The 27,110-nt window shown below is 47.1% G+C and overlaps 6 protein-coding genes and 1 long non-coding RNA gene across 11 annotated transcripts in view; 6 read left to right on the forward strand and 1 right to left on the reverse strand.

The window, feature by feature from the left end:
- Positions 1–3,310, forward strand: part of mrpl51 (mitochondrial ribosomal protein L51) — a 51,190-nt gene extending 47,880 nt beyond the window's left edge. For both annotated transcript variants that reach the window (XM_069182734.1, XM_069182735.1), the window contains 2 exons: positions 960–1,067; positions 3,076–3,310. In XM_069182734.1, coding sequence (XP_069038835.1) covers positions 960–1,067; positions 3,076–3,272 — 305 coding nt within the window. In that variant the 3' untranslated portion in view covers positions 3,273–3,310. The remainder of the gene's footprint in view (positions 1–959; positions 1,068–3,075) is intronic.
- Positions 3,311–3,946: 636 nt separating this feature from the next.
- LOC102684377 (vesicle-associated membrane protein 1) lies at positions 3,947–11,233 on the forward strand. Of its 3 annotated transcripts, none has more exons than XM_069182742.1 (6): positions 3,947–4,384; positions 4,647–4,992; positions 7,045–7,201; positions 7,661–7,819; positions 8,097–8,148; positions 9,173–11,233. In XM_069182742.1, coding segments are annotated over exons 2-6 (387 nt in total). In that variant the 5' UTR covers positions 3,947–4,384; positions 4,647–4,990; the 3' UTR covers positions 9,190–11,233. The 3 variants fall into 3 exon arrangements, with proteins under 3 accessions (XP_069038843.1, XP_069038844.1, XP_069038845.1); XM_069182743.1 differs by having other exon boundaries at positions 3,947–4,288; XM_069182744.1 differs by having other exon boundaries at positions 3,947–4,221.
- A 2,416-nt stretch (positions 11,234–13,649) lies between these two features.
- Positions 13,650–14,763, forward strand: LOC138224578 (histone H1-like). The gene has a single exon (XM_069182500.1). The coding sequence runs from the start codon at positions 13,778–13,780 to the stop codon at positions 14,426–14,428; it is 651 nt and encodes a 216-aa protein (XP_069038601.1). The 5' UTR covers positions 13,650–13,777; the 3' UTR covers positions 14,429–14,763.
- Positions 14,764–15,518: 755 nt separating this feature from the next.
- Positions 15,519–16,180, forward strand: LOC138224719 (histone H2A). The gene has a single exon (XM_069182750.1). It carries the CDS (start codon positions 15,519–15,521, stop codon positions 15,903–15,905), a length of 387 nt encoding a protein of 128 aa, XP_069038851.1. The 3' UTR covers positions 15,906–16,180.
- A 722-nt stretch (positions 16,181–16,902) lies between these two features.
- Positions 16,903–17,354, forward strand: LOC138224686 (histone H3). Its single transcript, XM_069182682.1, has one exon. The coding sequence runs from the start codon at positions 16,929–16,931 to the stop codon at positions 17,337–17,339; it is 411 nt and encodes a 136-aa protein (XP_069038783.1). The 5' UTR covers positions 16,903–16,928; the 3' UTR covers positions 17,340–17,354.
- Positions 17,355–18,736: 1,382 nt separating this feature from the next.
- Positions 18,737–19,861, forward strand: LOC138224832 (histone H2B 1/2). The gene is made up of 2 exons (XM_069182928.1): positions 18,737–19,379; positions 19,762–19,861. The coding sequence occupies exon 1, from the start codon at positions 18,764–18,766 to the stop codon at positions 19,136–19,138; it is 375 nt and encodes a 124-aa protein (XP_069039029.1). The 5' UTR covers positions 18,737–18,763; the 3' UTR covers positions 19,139–19,379; positions 19,762–19,861.
- Positions 19,862–24,618: 4,757 nt separating this feature from the next.
- On the reverse strand, positions 24,619–26,164 carry LOC107075731 (uncharacterized). 2 transcript variants are annotated; one of them, XR_011183247.1, is made up of 4 exons: positions 26,118–26,164; positions 25,822–26,026; positions 25,380–25,456; positions 24,619–24,873 (listed from the first exon to the last, which is right to left on the reverse strand). It is a non-coding gene; the product is annotated as an uncharacterized lncRNA (long non-coding RNA). The 2 variants fall into 2 exon arrangements; XR_011183246.1 differs by lacking the exon at positions 24,619–24,873 and adding an exon at positions 25,108–25,270.
- Positions 26,165–27,110: the final 946 nt, after the last annotated feature.

Raw genomic sequence — 27,110 nt, forward strand, 5'->3', positions numbered from 1 at the left:
ACCCAGGAGAGGATGCAAACTCCACACAGACTGATGCACAGGACCCCAGAGGCGTGGGGCGGCAGCGGTGCTAACTGACAAGACCAATGGCCTCCACTCAGAAAAGAACTGCAGAACTTACTCTGCAGCATTTTACAGGTGCACTTTCAGAGTCCATCAGAGGGCTGGATCTCACCACAATCAGTGAGAGTTTTCCTGATGGTGTAACAATCTTCTGCAGACATATTATTATCCTAAATACACTTCATCTCTTTTTTATAAATATTATAGGCACAACTGCAGGCCAGCATATGTCTTTGTGTCTGTAATGAGGATGTTAAACCAGTGCAGTTACACAGTACAGTAGTTCCAGTCCAGTGATGTTAAACCAGTGCAGTTACACTGTACAGTAGTTCCAGTCCAGTGATGTTAAACCAGTGCAGTTACACAGTACAGTAGTTCCAGTCCAGTGATGTTAAACCAGTGCAGTTACACAGTACAGTAGTTCCAGTCCAGTGATGTTAAACTAGTGTGGTTACACAGTGCATTCAAATTGTTTTGATCTAAATTGTTTTAGATCTTCCAGGGCATTTTTGTGATGAGGACTGAATGAGGCCTCCAGAAAGGATAGTCCTTCGGCATTGCCCGGAGTTTAGGAAGAGCGTCGTAGTTTATTTTTTCTGCAGTGGAGTAAGCACCTCAGGTCACCTTGTGCCCCTAGACCCTGGTGCGCCTCATCGGGCTGTTGTGTTGGTGCTGAGGAAAAGGTGGACCTGTGCGTGACGGGGCAGCGGCGCCACGTTTTCAGCCGCGAGATCGAAGCCGTGGCTGAATTTGGGGTGGGAGAGAGAGAGGGGGGGGTCTGCTGCTGGTGGGATTATTGCTCACGCTGTGGTGCCCAGTATTGGTAGGATGGGGGAGCAGTCCTCTATTTCAGCGTCCCTGCTTCATGGCTTTTCTGTATTATCGCTCTTCCTCAGGGGGCTGCAGACTGATCCGGATGCACGCCATCCCCGCTCCAAAGCAGACGGACAGATGGACAGAGAAACGGAGCATGTTCGGTGTCTATGACAACATCGGGATCCTTGGTAAGTGAGGATGGGAGGGAATACTGTCCCTCTTTCTGAGCAGACTGCGTTTTCACAGACAGTCTGCATTATCTGTCTGTAATGTGCATGTGCCATTCCTTCTGGATTTCAGTTTGCAACAGATTCTCCTAAATCAGTAGTTCCTAACCCCAGTCTTGGACGGACACTGTGTCTTTCCTTCCAGAGGAGTTCTAGATCCGCAGTGCTAATTGAAGACTTCATTGATTTGCTTGCTTGTTGAGTCTTTCATTAATGGTGGCAGTTCTGAAATTGAAAAATCAGTACAGGGTTGATACGAAGTGAAAATGTCATCCTTTGCTGTAAGAGCTGCAAGCAAATTTATAGATATGCCTCAGAAAGAAAGCTGAAGTCAGCTTGTGATGAAGACTTTAGCTGAAGAGCAAAAAGGGAAGACAAGCACACAGTGTTTCTCCAAGACTGTGGTTAGTCAAGTTGACTTGAAGATCAACAGACGCACTACCTTAAAACATCTTATTTCTCTCCTGATAGAATTTAAAAAAAAAGGTTTCACTGGTGGGTATAATTTATTAGTTGTTATCGTGCGTACAGAGAAAAACAGAGTAATCTTCTTTGAAACACACACAAAACTCTTTTAGACTGTGTCAGACTCTGTAGGGTGCTCATGAGATCCTGTCCCGCAGTGTTTTTGCCTGCTCTGCTTTGTGCTTGGTGTTCTGCTGCAGCTTTACCATCTGTAGTTAAGGCTGTATTAATGGGCTGATGAGAACTGCATTATAATATAAATGAAATATACGTACATATTGTTCCGGTTTCCTTGTTAGTTGGGTGAGTTTTTTATTCTGTCTTCCTGGATTTTGCAGGAGCATTAGGTATATTTCCCCTAAATTATGTAATTCCTGAAATTTCTTTATACTCTCCAGTTCCATTTTTCCACATCCTGCTGTGTCTGTGACTTTCTCTTTCTTCCTCCCTCATCTAGCTAATGAAACTGGCAGTTTAGGAACATAAGAAAGGTTGCAAATGAAAATAGGCCCATTGGGTCATCTGGCCTGTTTGATCGTTAATAGCTCATCCATCTGAGAATCTCTTCCAGGCAAGGCCTCAACTTCAACCACATGGCTCTGCAGCTTGTTCCACACTTCCACTACCCTTTGTGTAAAAAAAAAATGCTTCTTGTTTTCACTTTCAAAAGCATTTCTGCTTAGTTTGCCCTTGTGGTCTGGATAATTAGCGTATTATATGTTTAATTCAATCATGTTGAACAGATCCTTCGAGCTCTTCAGGTGCTGGTGTGTTAAAAAAAACCTGCAGACAGGTCTCTCCAGGACCAGAATAGTGGACCGGTGCTTTAAACGATGCTCTGGATTACAGGTACAACTTGCTGCTGGAGCCTAGAGAAAAGTGCAGGCATTAAATCCATTCAGCTAATCATGTAATGGGACTAATTAATGTGCTGTGTATTTGGATGGCTTAAACGCCAAGCTCTGCAGGAATCAGGGCTGGGAAAAAATGCTACCAGAGCAGTTCAGTCCTGGTCCCAGTGAGGTTTTCTCTAGTTTTTAGAGTCTTGGGAGGCACTTGGAGAGCTGGGAGAAGCTGTTAAATTGCTCCGATGAGGCCCATAAAAAGCTGGTTTGGGCCTTTATGGCTCTGTAGCTCAGGATCTGCGCCTGTGGCTGGAAGGTTGCTGGTTCAAATCCCACGGCCGGCAGAGGAATCCTATTCCGTTGGGCCCCTGAGCGAGGCCCTTAACCCGAGCTGCTCCAGGGGCATATATATAAATATATATATATAAATGGCTGACCCTGCTCTCTGACCCCCAGCTTCTCTCTTCCTGTCTGTGTGTCTCATGGAGAGCAAGCTGGGGTATGAGAAAAGACTAATTCCTAATGCAAGAAATCGTATGTGGCCAATAAAGTGATCTGATCTTATGAGCTGGAGGAGAGACATGTGGCATTAGTCTCAAGGCAAGGTGTCAAGGCATGTTTCTCATGAGTGCGGTCGTTTGGTCGATCTTGTTGCCTAGGCGACTTCAAGGCCCACCCCAAGGACCTGATTGTGGCTCCCCGTTGGCTGAAGGGTTTCCGCGGCAACGAGCTGCAGCGCTGCCTGCGGAAGAGGAAGATGGTGGGCGAACGGATGTTCGCGGACGACCGCCACAGCCTGGACAAGCGGATCAAGTTCCTGTACCGCAGATTCAATCGCTACGGCAAACATCGATAGCCCGCCGGCAATCAATAAACGTCCTGTTCTGTGTTCCACTTCTGTCCTGTCTTTTTCTCGGAATGCGGTGGCGTCGTGGTGTGACAGCGCTCGCCGCTCATGGGTGGAGTCCTGGCTGGGCTGGGGGTGGGGGGAGTTTGTATGTTATCCGTGTCAGAGTGGGTTTCCTCTGGGTATTGTGCTTTCCTCCCACCTTTGGATGCCATATGGTTTAGGTTACCAGTTGTCCCCGAGTTGTGCCTGTGCATAGGTGTGCCCTGCGATGAACACAGTCAGATGATGGCACATAGCATTGATCCTACACTGACTGGCACACAGGATTACTACTGACCAGCACACAGTAATGATGGGGCACTAAGTGGCACACTGTCCAGCATGCAGTGGTAATGGCACACTGACCAATATGCAGTAATGACAGGACACTGATTCACACAGTAATGATGAGATGCTGACTGGCCCAGTGTTATTGTCCTAATAGTACCTGACCCCCCCCCGCCAGCTCTGCCCCTGACTGACAGACTCTGTCGCCATTGGCTGCCAGCTGGTGGGAGTGGGAGACTGCTAGATGGATGGACAGGGGCAGTACAGAGGGACTGGAAGTGAAGGGTGAGTCAGAGGGGTTTGGGTGGAGGCAGAGGGGGGTCAGAGAGGACACGGGGGTGGAGGGCAGTTATCTGGAGTACGGTCAGGCGAGGTGGGCGGGTGAGGGGGTCGTGTGTTGTAATGACAGTGAAATAGACGGGGGCGCAGACAGACGAGGGGAGCAGCACATTTGATGTCTGCCTGAGAAAACCCGTCGAAGAGGGGCGGGAAAAAAAAAGAGCGGAGTCGACAATCTTGGAGCCGGCTTGCACACTGCAGTGCCTCTCCTGCGTCCTCCTGTTGGAGAGAGAGAGAGAGAGCGCTGCAGTACTGCGAAAAACGGAGAGAGGGAGGGGAGGGGAGATAGGTACCGCACCGTCGCCTTTCCATGCGGTCCGAGAATACAGAGAGGGAGAGACTGGCGCAAGACTGCGGTACAGTTCCAGCAGAGAGAGAGACACTGACTTCGAGAGGCGCTGCATCAACCCCCAGAGACGGTAGACAGGACAGAGGAGAAAAGGGTGGCTGGGGTGCTGCTTTTTTTTTATAACCTTTTGTTGATTTGCATGGGAAAACGCCAAAAAAAAGGCGATTTCAAACGGTTCAGCGGCTGAAAACTACTGGATTTTTAAAGCACTGCCAATTCTAGCATTTGAATTGGCAGGAGAGAAAGGGATCTATACCATTTTTCAGCTGACTTCGACTTGACTTTCCCGTTGTTGTTTTTTTTTTTTTGCTGCACATCAGTCAGGCATCCGCTTTAACGGGGAGGCTGTCTGTCTTTCCGAACAGGTGACAGCTGGAGGCGCCTGCGCGTGTCGCGTCAGAAGGAGAGGAGACGCTGAAGTCCAGCCGGCGGCTCCACTGCGGCTCCGTGGCCGACGCGACTCCCATCGCTCATTTCGAAAGCTGCAGTCACAGCAGATTCCGCGCCCCCCAATCCCTCTCCCTCGCCAAGCATTCAATCCCCCCTATCCCCCCGCCCCCCCAAACCACCAACACCCCCTCCTCATCATCACCACCACCACCACTTCATCCCCTCCAGAATCTGGACGTTTTCTTTCTCCCACTCTGCCTCTTAAACTTCGTGTCTTCGAGCTTGCACTGAGCCATCCGACAGACGGATCTCAAACGCGATGTAAGTACACTGCTGTCTTGCTTATTTAAAAAAAAAACATAAAACGTTTTAATTAGAATATTTCCCTTTTCCAAACTCCGAGAGGTGAACGGATCGATTAATGGAAATCAGTTAATGATAATACACACTGTATACTTGCAGTGAACTGTCTATGTCCAGCATGTATATGTTACTGAGTCTGTCATCGGCCATCAGTACACATCAATAGGTGTATGTACAACGCTCCTGTGTACTGAAATGATTAGGTCTGTAACAGTATGTGGCAAACAGATGATAGGGATTTGGGGAGATTCCCGCGGGGCTGGAGTAGTGTAGGGGTGGCCCATGTGACCCAGGCTCTCTGGACCAGACTGTTTCAGGACAGCAATTGAGAGGTCACCTTTCGGTTAAGAAATCCGTGTCACGAAAGCCCACATGTTCTGAAGGAATAGCTTGAGAAATGTCAGCTGGGGGGGGGCGGGCTGTGTGAGTCCTGTCAGCACGCACTGGACAGATTGGCAACTCCACGGTCCGATTTCTCCCCCGAGAACCTTGTGTTTTGTGTTTGTGTGTGGAAGAGCAGAAAGTCTAACCCCCTTCCTCAAAAAAAAATTAAAGTCAGCCATTTTGGTGCAAAAGTTGAGTTGAGACGGACTCAGGGCTGTCGCTGCTTTCAAAGGGGGGTGGGGGTGGGAGCCCTGCGGTCGATTTAAAGGAAACCAGGACCTTCAGGTCTTACACACCCACCATTAAAGGAGCAGCAGCTCATATTGTTGACCGTGCTACTTTGTGACACCTAGATACAGCTTTAGAGTTTACAAAAACAGAGAGATTTAGAGGAACTGGACTCATCCTCTGCAGAAGTACTGTAACTGTGGAAAGGCCTTACTGGAAGATGTGGGAGAATTGCCACTTGTGAACTGGTTACTCCTCAAGGACAGGTGGGACAGAGCAGGGAACGCTGCACTCTCTTGTGTGGAAGCACACAGATTTGAGATTTGCCCTACAAGTGACTACAGTGCTCACTGTTAGCAGTTTTCCTATAGATGTTGTTAATAATCCCAGTATGAGGGATAGCAGTGACAGCAGAGGATATAGCAGAAGAAGCAGCAGCAGTGCTTTCAATGGTCTGATTGGAAAGGATGCATGAAATCACTGTGCTGCTGAGTGAAGTTTTGAAATGAGATTAATCATACAGAAGGCCTCTCCTGAGAGTAACAGAAAATAACAGGGAGAAAATTGTGACCTTCTCCTGCTCTGGTTTAAGTGCAGCTGTTTTCAAGGTGTGGTTCTGCAGACGTCAGGGCTAAAACAGAACATATTCAACAGCCAAATGTAACAGGTCAAGCATGGTATAGAATATTTTAGGCTCCAGTCACAGAATGCATATGCTAATGTCAAGCTCTCTGAGAAACCCCAAAATTCAGCTATAATCTGATTGCTGCTGAAAGTGATGGTTGACCAATAGGTGGCTCTATATCAGTGGACTCAGACTTTCTAATCCGATGCTCCTGTATGGTGACAGGGGGCACTATTGAAGAAGACGCTGTCCTTCAGATGAGATGTAAAACTGAGGTTCTGACTCATCAAAGATGAGTCATTCAGGATCTCATGGCAGAGGCTGTAAGTGTAGGAACAAAAGCCCAGTGTCCTGGCTAAATTCCAGCTGATATTTTCCAGTTGGCGCTTGTAGAATCTGGCCTGCTGTAAGGTTTCTCTTAATTCGACTTTTAAAGCAGTTTCTCCACTCCTTGACCTGATCTGCTGTGTAGTGGGGCATCTGATGCACCACAAAACATATGGGGTTCCTTTCTGTAGCACGGGACAGTATAACAGTACAATATACACTGTAGTACAGTCAATTTATATTATATTTGTTATAATATAAATAATGACAGTGTAATACTGTCCAAAACAAGAACTTAGAAACAGCATATAGCTAATACTGTAAATATTTTAGCGATTATTTACTTTTTGTTGTCTTTCTTAGTGCAGTGGCAATATACCTGATATGTTTACATAAGGGATATGTTTACTCCTCCTATCACTCTGTCTCTCCTTTCTCTGACTCAGGTCAGCCCCAGCTGCAGCCCCTGATGCTGCCCCCCCTGCCGGGCCACCAGGAGCCCCAGGAGGAGAAGGAGGGGCCCCTGGGTCTGGCCCTCCCCCTGCCCCTCCCAACCTCTCTAGCAATCGCAGACTGCAGCAGACACAAGCGCAAGTAGAAGAGGTCAGAGAAATCCTAATATAGACCCTAGAGACACTCCTCACACAGAGAGATTAATACAGACCCTAATATAGACCCTAGAGACACACCTCACACAGAGATTAATACAGACCCTAATATAGACCCTAGAGACACACCTCACACACAGCGATTAATACAGATATTAGTGTAGCATTTTGAAGATTCAGGATGAATTGTACCCATTTAAACAATAGCAATCTGATTAAGGCCTTTAAAAGAGCTGAGGGGGTGGGAAAAAAAAACTCTGCAGACACACCAGCCCCAGGGTGCAACTGTCAAGTTCTTGGATTGGACAGCCTGGCTCTAGTGTCTCTCCTAACAGAGGAATTACCTGGGTGTGTATGCAGACAGACGACACCGATGGTGGTACATGTAATCTTAGGACACAGGTGGGCTGTTAATGCATCAGCAGGGTGACTTCTCTCTATGCCTCTTTCTCAGGTTGTCGACATCATGCGAGTCAATGTGGACAAGGTCCTGGAGCGTGACCAGAAGCTCTCGGAGCTGGATGACCGGGCCGATGCACTGCAGGCCGGTGCTTCGCAGTTTGAGAGCAGCGCCGCCAAACTGAAGAGGAAGTACTGGTGGAAAAACTGCAAGGTGGGCCATGAGCAGGGGTCTGTGAGCTTCGCTAGTTAATGTGCTTCTTGTGTCAGCAGCAGGAGCAGCAGAGTTACAGGGTCTTTGTGCGTTAACACAAAGGGCAGCATGACAAATGCAATATCCCCAGTTCTCCTTATTCACAGGGGACATGTTCTTGAATATCTGTAGATAGCAAACACAGGGAAAAGATGGAAAGCATCATCTAAATCCGTAGGATTATTAGCGGATGTGACGTCCACTCACTCTTAACCCTCTAATTCTCTCTCTGTCCTAGATGATGATTATGATGGGAGTGATATGTGCCATTGTGGTGGGCATCATTTTTCGTAAGTATAATCTACTGCAGCAAGTCAGCATTACAGTTGGTCTGTGTTCCCCTTAAGCCACAAGAGGGCGCCAGCACGCTTCAAAGAGATGGGCCTCTTGTCCCATTTAATATGGATTTCCCTCTGGGGTATTTCCCCTTTGCAGTCTCTTGCAGAAATCCCCCAGGCACCCAGCTGTCCTCATTACAGCAGGAGTAATTGAGAAGATTCTCTTCCTCCCCTAAGGAGAGTAGGGAGCACCCCAGCCAGTACCTTTGCTCAGAAGAAGAAAGCTGCTATCGACCACCCTTGTATTAGGAAGATAGAGACACTGGGACCACAAGATCAAAGTCGGGACAACAATCCCTGGTCAGACGTGATCCAGTGGGTCAGGAGAGGACTGCTGGATGGAATTTTGCTGTGTGACAGGAAAGGAAATGGGAGACTCTGAAGGCTAAAATCTGTCTCTGCCCTCCTCCCCCGTGTGAGAGTACTGTATTCGTTCCTTTCCTGTTTGATCTCAGGAATATCCTATCCTGATAGTCCCAAACCAGCCCATACAATCCCATTTGGCAAAGATTCTTAGCCATAAAGAAGAACAGCCTTCCGCTCATGTCCCTGGTGCAGGTGAGTCAGTAGCAGCTTTCATCTTCTCCTGAGATTAGGTGCAGACTGGGGCTCAGTTCTCTGGGAGCCTTATAAATGACCATTATCTTCAAGGCAGATAGCAATTATTTCAGTGAGAGATCACTGTGGAGTTGTTTCCAGATAAAGAGGGAAACCTGAGTGAAAATACTAGAACAGTGCAGAATGTCTAAGTCTTCTGCAGAGCAATGTATCTATTTAATTCATGTCAGTGTCTAGATTAACTCCATTCCACTACCTCAGTTTTGAATCTGTAGCGTTCTCTCAGGCTTTCCTCTCTCTGAATGTAGTTGGACTGGACTGTAGAGTCACACAGGCATCCTGGCTGTATGAACCAGTTATTCTCCTGTGCAGCTTGTCTTTCTCATGACCTCTATCTCCACCTCCTTCTCTTCCCAAGTGTACTTCTTCACCTGAGCTGGACTCCAGAAGCCTGGACAGCAAAGAGTGGGAAGAAAGGAAGGAAATAAGGAGAGAAGGAAAAGCACTGAAGGCAAATCAGCCCCATATCCTTCTGATTTCAAACACTAATGTCTTCCATACATTTGTCATCTGCTCAGAAAAACAGATGCTAGTTTACACACATTAATGCCATCTGCTTGGTTTCCTCCAGTTCTCTCATCTCACTGTGTCTCCTGTCCTCATGTGTGCTTATTACTGAGGGATTCTCTGTGATCTCGTCTCACTGTGCCTCCTGTCCAGTTGTGTGTGTTTATTACTGAGGAATCCCCTGTGATCTATTCTCACTGTGTCTCCTGTCCTCATGTGCTTATTACTGAGGGATTCTCTGTGATCTCCTCTCACCGTACCTCCTGTCCAGTTGTGTGTGTTTATTACTGAAGGATTCTCTGTCATCTCCTCTTATTGTCTCTCCTGTCCTCTTGTGTGTGTTTATTACTGAGGCATTCTCTGTGATCTCCTCTCTCTTACTGTGTCTCCTGTCCTGCTGTGTGTTTATTACTGAGAGATCCTCTGTTCTGTCTTCTCATACCTTCTAGTGTAATGCCATATAGTAATTATACCCAATACTAAGAAATTACACCCCTACCATAAACATGCAACAGAGGATACTATATACTGTACGTACAGAGAGAGAGGACATGAGAAGGAATCTCTAAAATGCATATGACAGGATAGGAGTGACAGTGAGAGAGAAAGGAGATAATATAGAACCCATCGGTAATAAGCACACTAACATGACTGATACAGATAGTGAGAAAGTAACTGGAAAAACCGAGCAGATCATTCATAAATGTCAGAATTTCATTAGATCAGTGCTTTTGCACTAACTTTTCAAAGCTTGCTAACTTTGTAAATGATGGGCAAAATAGCTCCAAAATACTTCTGAAACTGTACTCCTTTATGCAAAAAAAAGAATACTTAAAACACTTTTATGAATGTGTACCTGGAAATTGTAATTGTGCTTATTTTTTAAATGTTTGTTTTTGTACTAATGTACTCATTGTTTGTTTATTCATTTATACATTGTCTGAGAGACTGCTTGGATATTGTTCTTTAATTTCTTTATTGCCCAATATATATATGGTGATTCCCAGTGACAGAACTTCATTTTCACCTGATGTGCACACATACTGTACTGGAAGCAAACACAGACATACAGGCACTTGCTGGTGAGACCATGTATCTCCAAACACTCATTGTGGATATCATTGTTGGACACACTGTATACACACACACACCTGGAGTCCAGACTCTTATTGAACACACTGTATATACACACACCTGGAGTCCAGACTTTTATTGGAGACACTGTATATCGAACACACACCTGGAGTCCAGACTCTTACTGGAGACACTGTATACACACACCTGGAGTCCAGACTCTTGTTGGAGACACTGTACACACACACACACCTGCAGTCCAGCCGCTTATTGAACACACTGTATACACACACACACCTGGAGTCCAGACTTTTATTGGAGACACTGTATATACACACACACACACACACCTGGAGTCAAGACTCTTACTGGACATCCTGAATATATACACGCCTGGCTTACAGACTTATGTTAAAGACAGTGTGTATACACATCTGGTGTATAGAAATTTCAGAGAAAAAAACGATCCACTGTATAAGCTGGGCATAGTGCTTTAGCGTTGTTTAATTTCTGAGCTGTGATTTTGTGGATGTTTGTGCTATTGAGTGGGCCATCAGTCTGTGTTGAGTTCATGCTCTCCCACAAAACCCCTCTTTCATATCTTCTCTCCCTTCTGTTTCTCTGAAAGATGTGTGAAATGCTAAAATATTTTAAAACAACAAAAAAAAAGAATCTATATTTAAATTACAAAAAAGTCAATATTATTGCATTGAAAAAAATAGGAACTCCAAAGCAATTAAAATAAACTAACAAGGATAATATGATCATTATCGATTCAAGCATGTATATTTGTTCTGTACGCTGCGCTTGTACTAATTAAAATCAATATTGCGAATTATACTGTTTGTTTTGATTTACTATAAGCCTCAGAAACTCAACTCATCCTTTTCCATTCAATCTTGACCTAATTCCCGATTCTACTGCCTGTTCTCTCATTCACAGATATAATGGACTGTAGTCTCCAGTCAGTCAGTGTCTCTGTGCTGTAGTGTCCAGTCAGTCAGGGTCACTGTGCTGTAGTGTCCAGTCAGTCAGTCAGTCAGTGTCCCTGTGCTGTAGTGTCCAGTCATTCAGTCAGTCAGTCAGTCAGTCAGTCAGTGTTAATGTTACAGCTCATGCCCACTACCACATGGAGCATTTTAAATAGCAAAGTAAGTATAGGCTATAGGCACCTAAAGTTTATTTTCTTTGACAAAGACATGTGTCCTTCATTTAAAGATACTTAGAATTGTGATTAAGGTACAAATAAATAACCTTCTAGATGGGATTATTCAAGAGGGATTCTGGAGCTGCCTCTCACAAGACACTTTAGATTTTAAAGATCTGGACACAATTCTCCGTTTATAATTCACAAGAAATGTTACAAACTTCATGAGCCTGGTCAGTAGTCCTTCCATTGGGGTTCACCGTAATTACAGATCTGAGAAAATGTTTCTTCAGCTTTGCAGGAGTTTCAAGCTTCCTCATCTATAGAATTCCAACTTCCCTTCCAAAACATGCAGACGGGTGTGTTGTGTCACACATATAGGAGCTGTTTCACCTCAACCTTTCACTGCCACTGTCCCAGAGCAGGCAGTTTTACAAGCAAATGTGTCACTGAGTTCCGCTCCAGGCATAATCATTGACACACAATCCAAACCTCTACCCTGGTACAGTACATCTATCTGTCTTCTCACGGCTTTATCCAGTACAGGGTCGCAGGGGGAGCTGGACCCGATTCCAGCCAGCAACACTCGCACGGCAGGATACACCCTGGGTGGGACACCAGTTCATCACAGGGCAGAAACTCACAACAGGGCCAATGTTCTCAGAAGACAGTTAACCTACAGTACAAACGTGCCTTTGGACTGTAGAAGGAAACAAAAGCACCAGGAGGAAACCCACATAAACATGGGGACAACATACAAACTCCATTTAGACAACTTTTGTGTAAGATGGCGGATGTTTTGATGTCACAGAACATGCCAGTGTGGTTTCTGAAAAATGTGGCGGTCTTCATTTTTTGTAGTCACTTTCCCGATTTCCGCCAGCGTCCTTTGCTGAGACAGGTTACGTGTAAAAATCGATAAGTTATGTGAATTGACGTTATTTAACAGGACAGTCACTCGGTTCTGTATTGTGATCGATCCCTAGCACTGCGACAGAACGAGAGTTTATTTCCACTGTCGTGAGAATCTGCTGCTTTTGTCGTCAGTCTCTCAGCGTGTGTTTTTAAATGGGTAAGGCGATTTGATAACTGATCCGATATCTCGGTATAAAGGAATGTAATAGTAATTCCCTTCAAAACGGTGAGGTGTGTTAATGACTCTGAACAAAGAGCAAAATAAATAATCGGTTTTAAACTTTTCGAACTCACTGCGATACGTTGCTGCCTGTCATTCTGTATTTCTTACACCTGCTTCTCATTTATTATGCGGTTTAAGTACATTTATTGTAGAAAGAGACCACAAATTGCCTGGCGAGCACTGACTGTTGTGTGCTTTGTTGTGTCCGAGTTTGAGCACCTCTGCCAAAACAACCGTACAGATTATGTTAAAGCGCGTTTGAAAGAAGAGAGGGTTTGCTCTGTATTCCGGGTCTTTTGATGGGGTTTCTGTGTATCTGTGAGGATTATGAGGTAGTAGATCAAAGAGATCGTCGGGGTGTGTGTATTTGACGGTGAAAAGGCACTTTCAAGGATGACGTAGAAAATTCCACATTGAAACAGCGGAATCTGAAAAAAGAAAACAATTCTCCAGAATAACCTTTTTGAACATGAATTAAATGCGTGGGTTGTAATAATACTCACTTTTAATATGTGTGCTCAGACTTTCGCAGGGATACAACTGCCTAGTTTAACGAAACTGACGAAACTGGTCTGTTCTCTGTGAGAAGCAGACGGTCCAGGAGTGTGTTAATGACACTGAACAAAGAGCCACATAAATCACCCGTTTTTAATAATTCAGAATTCATTCCTATTGTGGTACATGACCGGCGGCCTCGGCTGTATTATTAACACATTGTTTTGATCTTTACTGAGGGTTTAAGTACATTTATTCTAGAAATAGACGACAAAGTGCCGGGTGAGCACCGCCTTTCGTGAGCTCTGTTGTTAGAGTTTGGGCAATTCTGTCAGAATTATTGTACAGAAAAAGCTATTACTCGACTGCATATTAAAGACCAGGGAGTTTCCTCTGCATTTTGCATCTTTTGTACTCCTTTCTGTGTATTTGTGAGGATTACGGGGCAGTTTTGTGCGGGGAGAAAACACAAGTGCGAGCGGGCTGTGCGGAGCGGAGCTGCAGCAGCAGCAGCGGTTGAGTCTCCACGGTTCTCATGCGGCCTTGAAGTTCCGCCTGCGCGCGGAGCCGCAGACAGTCCGACAGCAGACAGAGACGCAGCGATGGCAGAAGAAGTCGCTCCGGCCCCCGCCGCCGCGCCGGCCAAGGCGCCCAAGAAGAAGAGCGCCGCCAAGCCCAAGAAAGCGGGCCCCAGCGTGGGAGAGCTCATCCTGCAGGCCGTGTCCGCCTCCAAGGAGCGGAGCGGCGTGTCCCTGGCCGCCCTGAAGAAGTCCCTGGCGGCCGGCGGCTACGACGTGGAGAAGAACAACTCCCGCGTCAAGCTGGCCATCAAGAGCCTGGTGACCAAGGGCACCCTGGTGCAGACCAAGGGCACCGGCGCCTCGGGCTCCTTCAAGCTCAACAAGAAGCAGGCGGAGACCAAGACCAAGCCCGTGAAGAAAGCCGCCGCCGCCGCTAAAGCCAAGAAGCCGGCGGCCAAGAAACCCGCAGCGGCTAAAAAGCCCAAGAAGGCGGCGCCCAAGAAGCCGGCGGCCGCCAAGAAGTCTCCCAAGAAGCCAGCGGCCGCCAAGAAGTCGCCCAAGAAAGCCGCGAAGCCCGCAGCGGCCAAGAAGGCGACCAAGAGCCCCAAGAAGGCCAAGAAGCCAGCGGCGCCTAAGAAGGCGAAGAGCCCGAAGAAAGCCAAGGCAGCGAAGCCCAAGGTGGCCAAACCCAAGACGGCCAAAGCTAAGAAAGCGGCTCCCAAGAAGAAGTGAGCGATCGACCCTCGAGTAAATTTCCTACAAACCCAAAGGCTCTTCTAAGAGCCACCAGCCCTTCCGAGAGAGAGCGCAGACTTTCCCTTTTCACCGCTTGAAAGCGCCGGTTCGCTCGATAGGGGGGGAATAGTTATTTTACACAATGGGGGGTATTGAGTTTTAGCGGTTAAAGTATCTTTTTTCTTGAAATTGAAACTGAAATGGGTCGAACTGGGTAAAGTGTACAGATGTAAATATTGTAAATTATATTGTAGATATTGGGTGCATAAAGGTGTTGCAGATTTATAAGGATTCCTTTCCGTTAAGAAATAAACTTTCTAACCTTCAACGAACAGCGTTGTGACTCCTTGCATCTCTATATTAATAATTGCTTACACTTATATAGCGCTTTTCTGGACACTCCACTCAAAGCGCTTTACAGGTAATGGGGACTCCCCTCCTCCACCACCAATGTGCAGCCCCACCAGCCATAGTGCGCTGTGGGGAGGAGAGCAGAGTAATGTAGCCAATTCATCTCTACACTAACAATGATTGTAAGTTGAGGCTACAATCAAATGTTGTACATTTTAACATTGCACGTAGGTTTACATTGCAATTCGTGACTTCTAGTCTCACAGCTAAAGCGGACATTTGATAAGGCGTAACGTGACAGATTTATCAATTTAACAGCAACACCAATGAACTTTTCATTTTGAGCCCTCGCAGGCGGGTGATCCAGATTTTAATAGGGAATTTAGCTTAATTCTATTTAAGGTATTGTGTTAAGACATGGTTACTGAGAGTCAGACGGTGGTGAAATTCACTAAAATATACATTTTTAATGAATGAAATTGACCGATTAAGCAAAGACGAGCTTTTGTCCTCACTCGGCAGCAGAGCCGCGCTCTGTGTTCAGAGTCCGAATTTCCCTCCTGCCTGTTGATTGGTGGAGACCGAGAGCGCTGCTTGGCAGCACTGATCTCTGATTGGGTGGAGAGCTTGTTCCGGTCCATCCAATCAAATTGAGCCGCGACTATTCAAAAGCGGGGCGGCAGACAGCTTGTATTCATTATTCACAGATTTTTTCGGACGAGTTTGATATTACGAGATGAGCGGCAGAGGAAAGACCGGCGGTAAGGCCAGAGCCAAGGCCAAGACTCGCTCTTCCAGGGCCGGACTGCAGTTCCCTGTGGGCCGTGTCCACCGGCTGCTGCGCAAGGGAAACTATGCCGAGCGGGTCGGCGCCGGAGCCCCGGTGTATCTGGCCGCGGTGCTGGAGTACCTGACCGCCGAGATCCTGGAGCTGGCTGGCAACGCCGCCCGGGACAACAAGAAGACCCGCATCATCCCCCGGCACCTGCAGCTGGCCGTCCGCAACGACGAGGAGCTGAACAAGCTGCTGGGCGGCGTGACCATCGCGCAGGGCGGCGTGCTGCCCAACATCCAGGCGGTGCTGCTGCCCAAGAAGACCGAGAAGCCGGTCAAGAGCAAGTAAACAGCCCGGCAGAGACCTCCGACTGACCCCGAACCCAAAGGCTCTTTTAAGAGCCACCCACAGCCTCTTGAAAAGAGCGAGATTATTTCTTTTATTTATATAATTTCAGCATACGCAAGTTTTTTTTTCCACTAAGATTTTAGTAGTGATGAAGTAGATTTTCACATTTAAATTATGAACCAAACAGCGATCTGTGTTTCCTTATTGTAGCTGAAGGGTTTATACGATTTTTCTGTTCATTCATACTAGCTGGGGTCTGCCAAAAGACAAATTCCTAATGCAAGGATAAAAGGCTTAATAAAGGCTGTAAAATTTGGGTCGTTAGCACAAAATTCACGTCCCGGTTCCCGGTTCAACTTCCCCTTGAGACACTAAATTATATTACTTTCCTTGATTATAGTAGTATTATGCTATTTAATCATTTTATGTAATTATATTCTTGTCCTACATTATTACAGCTAAAACACTAGTCAAACTCATTGCCGCGTTATTGACATCTTGGTATAAAAACGCCTGAACTCTTTTACTTTATTAAACCGAGAGAACTGGAGACGTGAAACCCACGAGGAGTGTAAGAGCTGCGCGAGATCCGTTTTTCACTTGTATAATTGCAACATTTACAAGGTTTCTTGAACAAGAGCGAGATCTGTTTTTCTTAACGAAGTAATCGCGATTGGAATACGAAGAGAAAGAATCGCACACAACAAGACAAGTTATGAGAATCATTTGGCCTCGTTCACATACAAATACGTTTCCGCTTAGCTAAGGCGTATTACGAGAAGGGAGACTGGGGTGTCGGGTTAACTGGTTTGGTGGAAACGTGTGTAAAATGTGGGGACGCTCAGAGGAAGAGCGAGGAGTGTCTGAGCTGCGCGCTCGTTTTCAAACTGTCCAATCAGTGAATTACAGCCCCCCTCCTCCTTCACCCCCCTGTGCCTTTCAGCCAATGCTGCCTGCGCATATAAACCCGAGTGCGGGCTGCTGCTCTCAGTACAGTGCTGATTGTGAAGAGCAGCGAGGAAGATGGCGAGAACCAAGCAGACCGCTCGCAAGTCCACCGGCGGCAAGGCGCCCAGGAAGCAGCTGGCCACCAAGGCTGCCCGCAAGAGCGCCCCCGCCACCGGCGGCGTGAAGAAGCCCCACCGCTACAGGCCCGGCACCGTGGCTCTGCGGGAGATCCGCCGCTACCAGAAGTCCACCGAGCTGCTGATCCGCAAGCTGCCCTTCCAGCGCCTGGTGAGAGAGATCGCCCAGGACTTCAAGACCGACCTGCGCTTCCAGAGCTCCGCCGTCATGGCTCTGCAGGAGGCCAGCGAGGCTTACCTGGTGGGGCTCTTCGAGGACACCAACCTGTGCGCCATCCACGCCAAGAGGGTGACCATCATGCCCAAAGACATCCAGCTGGCCCGCCGCATCCGCGGGGAGCGGGCTTAGACACGGACCGCCTGCTGCAGCATCTTTTCCCTTGAACACAAAGGCTCTTTTAAGAGCCACCACAACACTCGAGAGGGTCACATTATTCCATTATAGTCTGTACGAGGCACAACTCTCGTTTGGTTAGCTGATAAGTGAAAGCCCTACCGAGAAGCGGTTTTCTACCAACTCGTCTAAAAGCCCCTCTGCACGACTGCACTGCTGCAGTACACCAGCGACACACGTCTCCCCTTTTGCTCTAAATTCGTTTTTCAGCATTCATATCCACATTTGAAAGTGTTCAAATGCATGAGACTATTTTAATGACACAAGAGCGATTGGCATTAAAAGCCCTTCCGCTACTCTTAATTTTCTTTTCCGGTGTTTGGCGGGGAGCGCGCTTAGACACGGACCGCCTGCTGCAGGATCTTTCCCCTTGAACACAAAGGCTCTTTTAAGAACCACCACAAAAATATAAAAAAGATCGAATATTTCACTGCTGATGTCCTGTACAATGTGTTAAAGTTGAACACGTATAAAATTGACCCCCCTCATTTCTTAGATTCTTCGGTTTCCGGCATTCAGGCACCTCGGTTTAGTAGGTGATTAAACATGAATGACGGATTTATTCCTACAGTGATTAAAGTCTGAGTACAGTTCATAATCCATACACCGTAGTATGTTGTATTTTCTGTTCCGTATGGGGCGTTTTGGTTCAGAAAAGAGCACCTCACATGTGCAATGGATTCTGAATTTGATATCGTTCTTCCTAGATACGTGGGTTCGGTATTGACATTTCTTAATGCTGTCGGTGTGGTATGGGTTTAGGTTTCCTTTGCTCTACAGTTTTATCCTGTAAGAAAAACTTTATGGGTTTAAAGAAAGGAAGCGGTGCTGCTCAGCTCTGTGCGGGAGGAATTCCACTAAATTCGCCAAGAGCCCTTCTCATTACATTCATTCTGTAGAAGGGCTCGTGTGAAGGTTTCGTGAGCTCAGACTAATTTGAAAGCGGTGCCAAAGCTCAAAAGTGTTGCTATACAAAGCTGTTGGTTGTTCATGAGTGATTTTAAGGTTGCCTAGAATATCACCAAGAGTCCTTTTGACTCCAATTTTGCATAAATCACACATTTTACGTCCAGCACATTGTTTAGTAGAGTAGGTTTATAAGCGTATTGAGTGTCGGGCTTCAATAAAACGGCCCTTTGTTCCCGAGTGCTCGGGCGGAGGGGAGAGAGAGGCGCCTGGAGTCAGGGCGAGCGGCTCAGGCGCTCAGTCGTTTGAATTTCATTGGCGCAGAGCGCAGCCAATAGGAGAGCAGCTCTTTTTCCGTGACCAATGAACTGCCTTCTGAGCTGAGCGAGGTGATTTGCATACAGCTGGTATAAATAGAGGGCTGCAGAGGCCTTAAGACATTCATTGTTGTATGCAGTGAGTAGTGAGAGAAGATGCCTGAACCAGCGAAATCCGCTCCCAAGAAGGGCTCCAAGAAAGCCGTGACCAAGACGGCCGGGAAGGGCGGCAAGAAGCGCAGAAAGACCAGGAAGGAGAGCTACGCCATCTACGTGTACAAGGTGCTGAAGCAGGTGCACCCGGACACCGGCATCTCGTCGAAGGCCATGGGCATCATGAACTCGTTCGTCAGCGACATTTTCGAGCGCATCGCCGGCGAGGCCTCCCGCCTGGCGCACTACAACAAGCGCTCCACCATCACCTCCCGGGAGATCCAGACCGCCGTGCGCCTGCTGCTGCCCGGAGAGCTGGCCAAGCACGCCGTGTCCGAGGGCACCAAGGCCGTCACCAAGTACACCAGCTCCAAGTAAACCCGGCCCGCCCGTCCCCGATCAGCGAACCCAAAGGCTCTTTTAAGAGCCACCCACAGAGTCCGTAAAAGAGCAATCATGATTCGTCCCTTATGGTTGATCTGTTTCTCGGTTTCTTGGGCAACATAGACTGCTGAAGCTGAAGCGCGTTTTGTTCATGCCTCTCGGCTCACCGGCAGGGAAGAGGTTAATGTTTCTGCTGCTGCACGAGTCGGAGAAGGAGGGATCGTGTCTCAACCAGGTCCGCTTGCATGTTTTCTCCTTTTTATTTTTAGTTTGTGTTTTAACGATTAGAAATTATAAGGAATAACATACAGTAAAAATATCAAACTGACCCTATGCTGTGAAGGCTCTGCAAAACATTTAAATATTATTTCGAAAGATAGATACTTTATTGATCCCTGAGTTACTCACAGTCTAGAACACACAAAGACCAGAACAGTACACAGAAAAGTTGTATTGCAGAAGTCCCTGGCATATATTGCACAAAAACGGTTGTAAACGGTAAAAATAATTTTTTAAAGAAATAATTAAATATTCCAATTCTTTTGGGGAGAAAGAGCAGTCGCTTTGACTAAGAAACCGTTACAGGACCGGTAGAAAAGTATCTCCCCGTTTGTAAGGTTACAGCTGAACCAGGGCAGAGCTCCTGGGTGCAGAGACCACGACTGTCCAGCAGAGGGAGGAGGAGAGAGTGGATCGGGACACGCTAAGGGGAGAAAAACAGGACACGCTTGTCTGGAAAACAAGGCAAATATCTTTTAAATAATTACCTGTCAGAACTGTACAAACTTTCTGAAAAGAACAGATTTAATAATATCCAAACCATCAAAAAATAACTGTCCTGCAGCACAGTTCCAGGGTATTACAGTGAGAACAGTGATTATCCTGGGTTTTCCAGCTCACTGTTCCTTGTGGGTATTAGAGGTCAGGGGGCTCTACCCCAGCTCTTTAGTCACTGCATCAAACCCGTTCATCTGAACTCTTCTCTGTTAGAGTTCTGAGGGCTTTGCCCCAGCGCAGTGTTGAAGATCCCTGTCTGGGGTGCTGTGTCCTGTGGACTTTGCACACGAGAGATATTACTATTTTTTGTTTTAATGTATTTTCCATGTGTTTCTTCTCATTTTTTCTCTTTTCAACACCCTCATACGCAAATCTACCTGTGAGAATGTGCAGTTCTTGTGCTCGGGTTCAACTATTTACAAGTATTATCATTCTTTGAGTTCTTTAGGTGGGCGTAAATATTTCATTGCTTTGATTTCAGCTTTCCTGGAATTACAACCTTGCATTGAAAATGCCCAAAAATCATTTGTCAGTCATTGCTAAGCTCCCAAGAACAAAACAAAAACATGTTAGTTGCTGGTGAGGGTTTGGAGCACTTCCCACCCCTGTAATACAGAGCCCAGCTGCCCACAGATATCCCCAGCCCTCTCTGGTGTCTGATTTCAACTTTGTAAAGCCAGTGCTGTAACCCTGTCTGTAGATGGTACTGTACTTGACCTTCAGTCTATATTGAAAAACTTGGCGGTGATACTTGCTTCAGGCTTGACATTTGACCCACAGGTACACCATATTGTCAAAACCTCTTTCTTTCACCTCAGAAATAGTCCGGGTGGGGTGAAAAGAAAGAGAGTCCAGCTCTCAGAAGAGTTTGGGCAGGAGGAGAGGGCAGTGTGAGTACAGCTGTGCTGTAGTTTTTCTCAGGCGAGTTTGGGAAGGTTGAGAGAAGTGGAAGAGCACTTGTGATTTCTGTGCTGTAGTTGGTCTCAGATGAGTTTAGGGAGGTGTGAGAGGGTTACAAGTTCTGCTGTGGTTTCTGTGCAGTAGTTTGTCTCAGAAGAGATTGGTGAGGGTGAGAGGGTTTGAGAGTTCAGCTGTGATATCTGTGCTATAGTTTTTAGAGTATGGCGAGGTTGAGGGAGGTGAGGGTCCAGCTGTGATTTCTGAGCTTGATTTGAGGTACCAGCACAATGTGTCCCTACTGCTGTCCCCCCTGGGTCTACATTACTGCACAGAGCCAACAGGTCCCAGTCCGCTGGGGTCTACATTACTGCACAGAGCCAACAGGTACCAGTCTGCTGGGGTATACATCACTGCACAGAGCCAACAGGTACCAGTCTGCTGGGGTATACATCACTGCACAGAGCCAACAGGTACCAGTCTGCTGGGGTATACAGTACATTACTGCACAGAGCTGCAGCACTGCCAGGTGGGCTAATTGAACCCAGAGTCCCAGTGCTGTGAGGATGCAATGCTAGCCACTCTACCAACATGCTGTCCTCACTATCAGCTCATAATCCTTTCTTTTCCTTCACCCTGACTTCTGAAGTCCCAGCTCTGATTGCCTTCGGTAAGACTTCACGTTCCTCCCGGGTGAAGCCGTGTCTCCAGCTCTGTGCAGCGTCATGACCCAGCGCTGTGTGACAGGTGTGCTGGCAGAGAGCAGAGACCCCTCTCATCTGAAGATCTCACGAAGCAGCCACTTACAGGCCCAGGTAAGACACTGCTTGACAGCTTTATAGCTGCTCATCAAGTAACTTAATATCAACACTGGAGCATAATGTTGATTGTGTGATGAGAAGATTCAGCAGAATATATTTAAAGAAAATGGTCAAACCTGTAGATAAGTGGATGAACAGATACAGAGTTCAACAAGTTCACAAATTTGGGGAAACTTCTGTTGGAAAAACCTGACATTTATTTATGCATCCTAAAATTCAAACGCAACAAAAAGGAAGCGGTTCACAGTGTTGGAGGTTGTGTGGAGAGCAAGTAGAGACTCATTTACACATAATCCTATGTTGCCTGGAAATTCAACAATACAGGAAACCTCTACATGAACCCTTAATAATATAGTGAACTTAAACATGCGATTCCCCGTCTCCCTGGTGTGTTTGGGTAGTTTTACTTTTGATTACTTGTAAGTAAGGGGTAGATTTATACTAGGTAATCCTTTAGCTGCCAGTAAGACAACAATCAGAAGAAACTGGGTTTACTGGAAAGCCCCCAACATGTGAACAGTGGATCAGTGCTGTGAGGGAGATTTTCTGTCAAGAAAAAGAACAGCTTTCTCTCAGGTTACAGGCAGAGAGGTTTAGCAGATACTGGTGAGCCTGGATTGGATTTACAGCCTCACTCAAACCTGATTTCATTTGGTGAAAGAAGATGAACCAGTCTTACGGTGTGGATTACGAGCTGTCTGTTGTGTTTTTACTGACTACTTAGATTTCCTCCATCTATATTGACACAGTGTAGAGAGTTAACCACGTGGAAACCTCATGTCACTGTCAGATGGAGGAGGACAATTACTGGGTCGTGTTTAGGCTTTATGTGTGTATCCTCTTGTTGGTGAATAAAAAGCCTGTGAGAATAACCGTTGGAAGTTCTCCGCTGTAATTCCAGGTGTTGTGGGAATTCTGCAGTTCTGTTCTGTTGGAGGCAACAATACTGATAGGACTACTATACCTTCAGCACTTTACTCAAAGGATTAAAACGTTTGCCTCAAAGACTCAGCACGTAACCTAGGCGTCATATTAAAGGCTCTTGTTTAATTCTCATGTTAAAACAGTATTGAAAACATGCTTCCTACAGTTAAGAAATATTGCGAAACAAAGGTATTTTCTCTCCACTCAAGACACAGAGAAATTAATACATGCTCTTGTATACAGCAGGTTAGACTACTGCGATGCCCTGCTATTAGGGAGCACCCACCACTCTTTCAACACCTTACAGAGAATTCAGAACACAGCAGCTAGAATTGTTACTAGGAGCAGAAAGTACGACTATATAACCCACATACTTAGCTCTCTTCATTGGCTTCCTGTCAGGTACAGGGCCGACTTCAAAATTCTTCTACTTACTTACAGGGCTCTCCGAGGTCAGGCACCTGTCTATCTAATGGAACTTGTTAATGTATACCATCCAAGTCAGCCGTTTAGATCACAGAATGCAGGTCTTCTTCGTATTCCACGCATTAATTAAAATACAGTTGGAGGTACAGTAAAGCCTTCAGTTACAGGGCCCCTAGCTTATGGAACAGTCTCCAACCCCATGTTCGGGATGCTGAGTCAATCTCAGTATTCAAATCCAGACTGAAGGCCTATTACTGCAGCCTAGTCTACTCACCCCTTACATTATAGCCTGCTGCAGCCATGGCTCCTGGTGCTGCTGTACATGCCATTGTGTGTCTCTGTGTTGGCCCACCAGGTAGATACATCTGTTCTGACCAGACTATCCTATTCTCCTCCCCACATGTCCGGAAGGCGCCCGGGCTGGGTACCATCTGAGTTGGATGCTGCATCACTGCCTTGGATCCAAGAGGGACATCGTGGATACAGCTATCGCTTCGGAGGATTTTGCAACCATCTGAGTTGGATGCTGCATCACTGCCGTGGATCCAAGAGGGACATCATGGATACAGCTATCGCTTAGGAGGATTTTGCTGGTCTACAGAGATCTGCATGGAGTACTGACATACGAAGACGTGATGGATGGATTAATACCTTCATTCATTTCTCCCCTTTTTAATTGTATAATGTTAGCATGCCCAAAGGAGTTGGGCAGACAGTTGACCTTGGACCCCTAGAGGTTTCTTTTCTCCTTACTGAGGAGTTTGTGGTTCCTCTCCTCCGTTGTCTTCCAGTCTTTTCCGTTCTGTATTCACAACATGTACGGTCACTTGTTTTGTTTAGTGGCTTGGGGCAACCTTGTTGTGAAAGGCGCTATGTAAAAATAAATTGCATTGAATTGAATTCTGCGAGCCGCCCGTGACTCCGCCGGTGTCAGAGCACAGAGGCTGTCCAGGGGCACAGCTGGGACCCCAAGTCCACACACGGGCCGTGTTCTGCTGCAGTGAGACCTGAGTCTGCTAGGGATCAGAGGTCAAGAGCACCGGGGGCTCTCTGGCCGGGACTCTCCAGCTCCCTGTGCCCCTGAGGGCGGAGGCTCAGAGCTGGGAGACAGTGGGGTCCTACTCTGGGCTCTGTGGGGCTGGGGGGAGCGGTCAGCTGTCACCCCTCCTCTAGGTGAGAGAGGCTGTTGCCTCAATAGTTCATTCTGGCTTCACTTGCAAGGTGCATGACCCTCTTCTCCCTGACCCAACGCCCCCCTGGGAGGAGGCGTGTTGCTGTGCTGACTGCTGTTTGAGGATCAGAGGACCACCTGTCCTCCCAACCCCAATAGCTGCAGCCCCTCCTGTGGAGAAGGTCTTGAGGAAGCCCTTCCCTCCTCTCAGACCCCCAGCTCCTCTCTCTCTGTGGTCTGACCTCCCTGATTGATGCCCTCTCATCCCACAGGGGCTGATGACTCCATGTACGTGATTAACTGCTGCCCTATTCCTGTGAGCTGTGGTGGCAGGTTTATTGGGTTACCTGGGTGAAGGAAGAGGCACAGTGCCAACAGAGCACCAGCTGAAGTCACACATGAGCCCAGAAGTGTGAGAATAAGAGAACTGGGGTTTCATTTTTTAGCTCTTTATTAACTGAACACTGGTTTTCTATTTTCAAGTTCCAAGAAGGAGAAGAGACTCAGTTCTCCTGTGTATCACAGCTCTGCAGGAAGTGGAGAAGAGCCTGGTTGGGGTACAGGGGTGATTGCTCTGCTGGGGTGTTTCCTGCAGGCAGCGACAGCAGACGCAGCTCCAGTACTCCAGCTCCTGCGTCTGGGACCCCAGCCTCCAACCAGGAAGCTAGAGGAGAGTCTCTCCCCAGGGGAGACCTGGTCGCAGACATCAGGCCCTGCAGAGAAAAGCAGCAGCCTGCTCAGTTAGTATCAATCTCAGCCTCCACTGGCTGCGGTGTAGGGCTGCAGTCCTGCTAAGCTATTGGAGTGACACTAAACTGTTCCCATTTCTAAAGAAAAAAAAAAGATATATTGTAATTAAAATTAAACCAAATTCCCTTTGAGAGAAACCACAGTTCTTGTGTTTCTGGACCTGCTTTTTTGCTCCTCTCCCAGGGGCTCAGGGAGCTGCTCCTATCGTCAAGGAGGTTCAGCTCACTGGGAGATTAAGGTTTGGAGGGAAGGGAAGACTGGCTCCTCTCCCCACTGGCAGAGGGATGGAGGCCACAGCTCTCTCAGATCTGCTCTCCTTCTGATCCAGAGCTCAGACACTCCTACTGGCAGACCTGAGGGCTTTAAGAAAAGGGATCTGAGGGCTGTAGGCAGCCGCTGTCATACAGTGCTGAACTACATTCATCATATTGAATAACAGTACATTCCAATTATTGATTCTGTACTTAACCTGCCAACTGTAGGAGTTCGGTCTGCACTGAAGTAGCAGGTGTCGGTCATGAAACAGCTCCAGCCAGGACAGCTGCCCTGGGGATGAGTGGAGAAGCAGCAGGAAGGTCAACAGTTCCTCCCCCAGCTAGAGACCCTGGCAGCAACTGGGGCATTGTTGTTTACCCTCCTCTCTAGGATACAGAGACACTCCCACACTGCTTCTAGACACTGGGCTCTGAGCTCACCACCGCACTGGAGACCCTGGGCTCACAGCAGACTCCTTCCTCTCCCCCTGCTGATCCTGACCTGGGACAGTCCGGCTGAAGATGATGAGCTCAGGGTCCTGCAGGCTGGAGCCAGTCCTGTCCAGAGCACCAGCAGCTGCCACACCAGCTGGGCTCCTGGTTTAGAAAGACCCCCACACCAGCAGAAGGGTGACTAGGCTATAGCCCCACACTCACCTGCAGGGCTCCTGTCTCCTCCCTCTCAGACAGGTTGAGCTCCAGCACACTGCTGGCTCTCTGCTTCTGGCCTGACTCCCTCTCCTGCTTAGTTAGTATCAGTTGACCTGTGGGTTAACTGTCCAGCCACAGGGCTCTAGGCTGCAGTACTTCACATGACCACTAAAGGTACTGTCACAAAGGGAAGATCATGGCTCCAGAAAACCTGTGAAACCAAAAGGACAATAAAAGACACATTTACAAGCTTAAACAAGACAAACACAAATAACACCAAAGGGCTTTCACTAAAAACCCACAATTGCTTTTTCTAACCATGACCTATCTATCCAAATCTCACTGCTATTCATTCCTGTGCCTCTGACACAGCTTTTATACAGCTCAATCCCATGTGAAAATCCTCCCAGTCCAATCAGCCCTTCAGACAATCAGTGTCCACAGGTGCAGCTCTTGACACTGGAGAGTCTGAGTCCTGTTCTGCAAGCCTGCAGTGGCGCCACACTGTGGTCAGTCCTGTCTCAGGGCAGCCTGACAGAGAGGAACTGCGGGAGGAATATTGTCACCTTCTCACAGAGGGAGATCTGCAGGGACTCAAGGAGGGCTTCGTTACCCAATGATCTTACTGAGTATTTTCAGACAGGAGCTGTATCCTGTTACAGCTGAAATGAGACATAGGGTTTTTGACAGATGTACAGAGGGGTTTAGACACAATAATCAATACAGGATCAATTACAAAGGGATCAATACAGCCTTCAGCAAAATGTAGAATGAGAGTGAATGTAAGAGAGGCCACAGACCTCCAGCTTTTACCCCTGATCTGTAAAATATCAGGGATTTAAAATCATAGCTGGAAAGAGACAGATCTCTGATCCAGACAGATCAATAGACACACGTGTGACAGGCAGGGATAGATTTCTCCAGGACTGTGTGAAATAAGTCAGACAAACTGTTCTGAACTGTGGCAGAGAAGCACAGTAAACAGAATAGTGGCTGAAAGGTCTGCAGGTAAACTGCTGTGGAAAACAAGTTCATTTCCAGCCACAGAGTCAGTGTGTCAGAACCAGCAGGTGATGAAGGAAGAAATAAAACTGATCTGAAGACAAAGAGAAGAACACAGAAACTGACAAACTGACACTAGAGTAAAACATTTGTGATGAGAACATGATTTCAGTCAGCACACTGCACTGAACCTGTCAGCTTGATGAAAAGACATGTTCAGGAAGACCAGAGAGAGTGAAACAAGTGTTCAGACACCTTCAGCACAACATCCCACTGAGGCTCATTCAGAGCTG

The sequence above is a fragment of the Lepisosteus oculatus genome, chromosome 23 (genome assembly GCF_040954835.1).
Source record: "Lepisosteus oculatus isolate fLepOcu1 chromosome 23, fLepOcu1.hap2, whole genome shotgun sequence".
Classification (NCBI taxonomy): Eukaryota; Metazoa; Chordata; class Actinopteri; order Semionotiformes; family Lepisosteidae; genus Lepisosteus; species Lepisosteus oculatus.

Coding starts and splice junctions, on each gene's coding strand:
- LOC102684377 (XM_069182742.1), top strand. Junction 7,202..7,660: donor CACAAGCGCAAGTAGAAGAG/GTCAGAGAAATC, acceptor CCTCTTTCTCAG/GTTGTCGACATCATGCGAGT. Junction 7,820..8,096: donor ACTGGTGGAAAAACTGCAAG/GTGGGCCATGAG, acceptor TCTCTGTCCTAG/ATGATGATTATGATGGGAGT.
- LOC138224578 (XM_069182500.1), top strand. CDS start 13,778: ATGGCAGAAGAAGTCGCTCCGGCCCCCGCCGCCGCGCCGGCCAAGGCG.
- LOC138224719 (XM_069182750.1), top strand. CDS start 15,519: ATGAGCGGCAGAGGAAAGACCGGCGGTAAGGCCAGAGCCAAGGCCAAG.
- LOC138224686 (XM_069182682.1), top strand. CDS start 16,929: ATGGCGAGAACCAAGCAGACCGCTCGCAAGTCCACCGGCGGCAAGGCG.
- LOC138224832 (XM_069182928.1), top strand. CDS start 18,764: ATGCCTGAACCAGCGAAATCCGCTCCCAAGAAGGGCTCCAAGAAAGCC.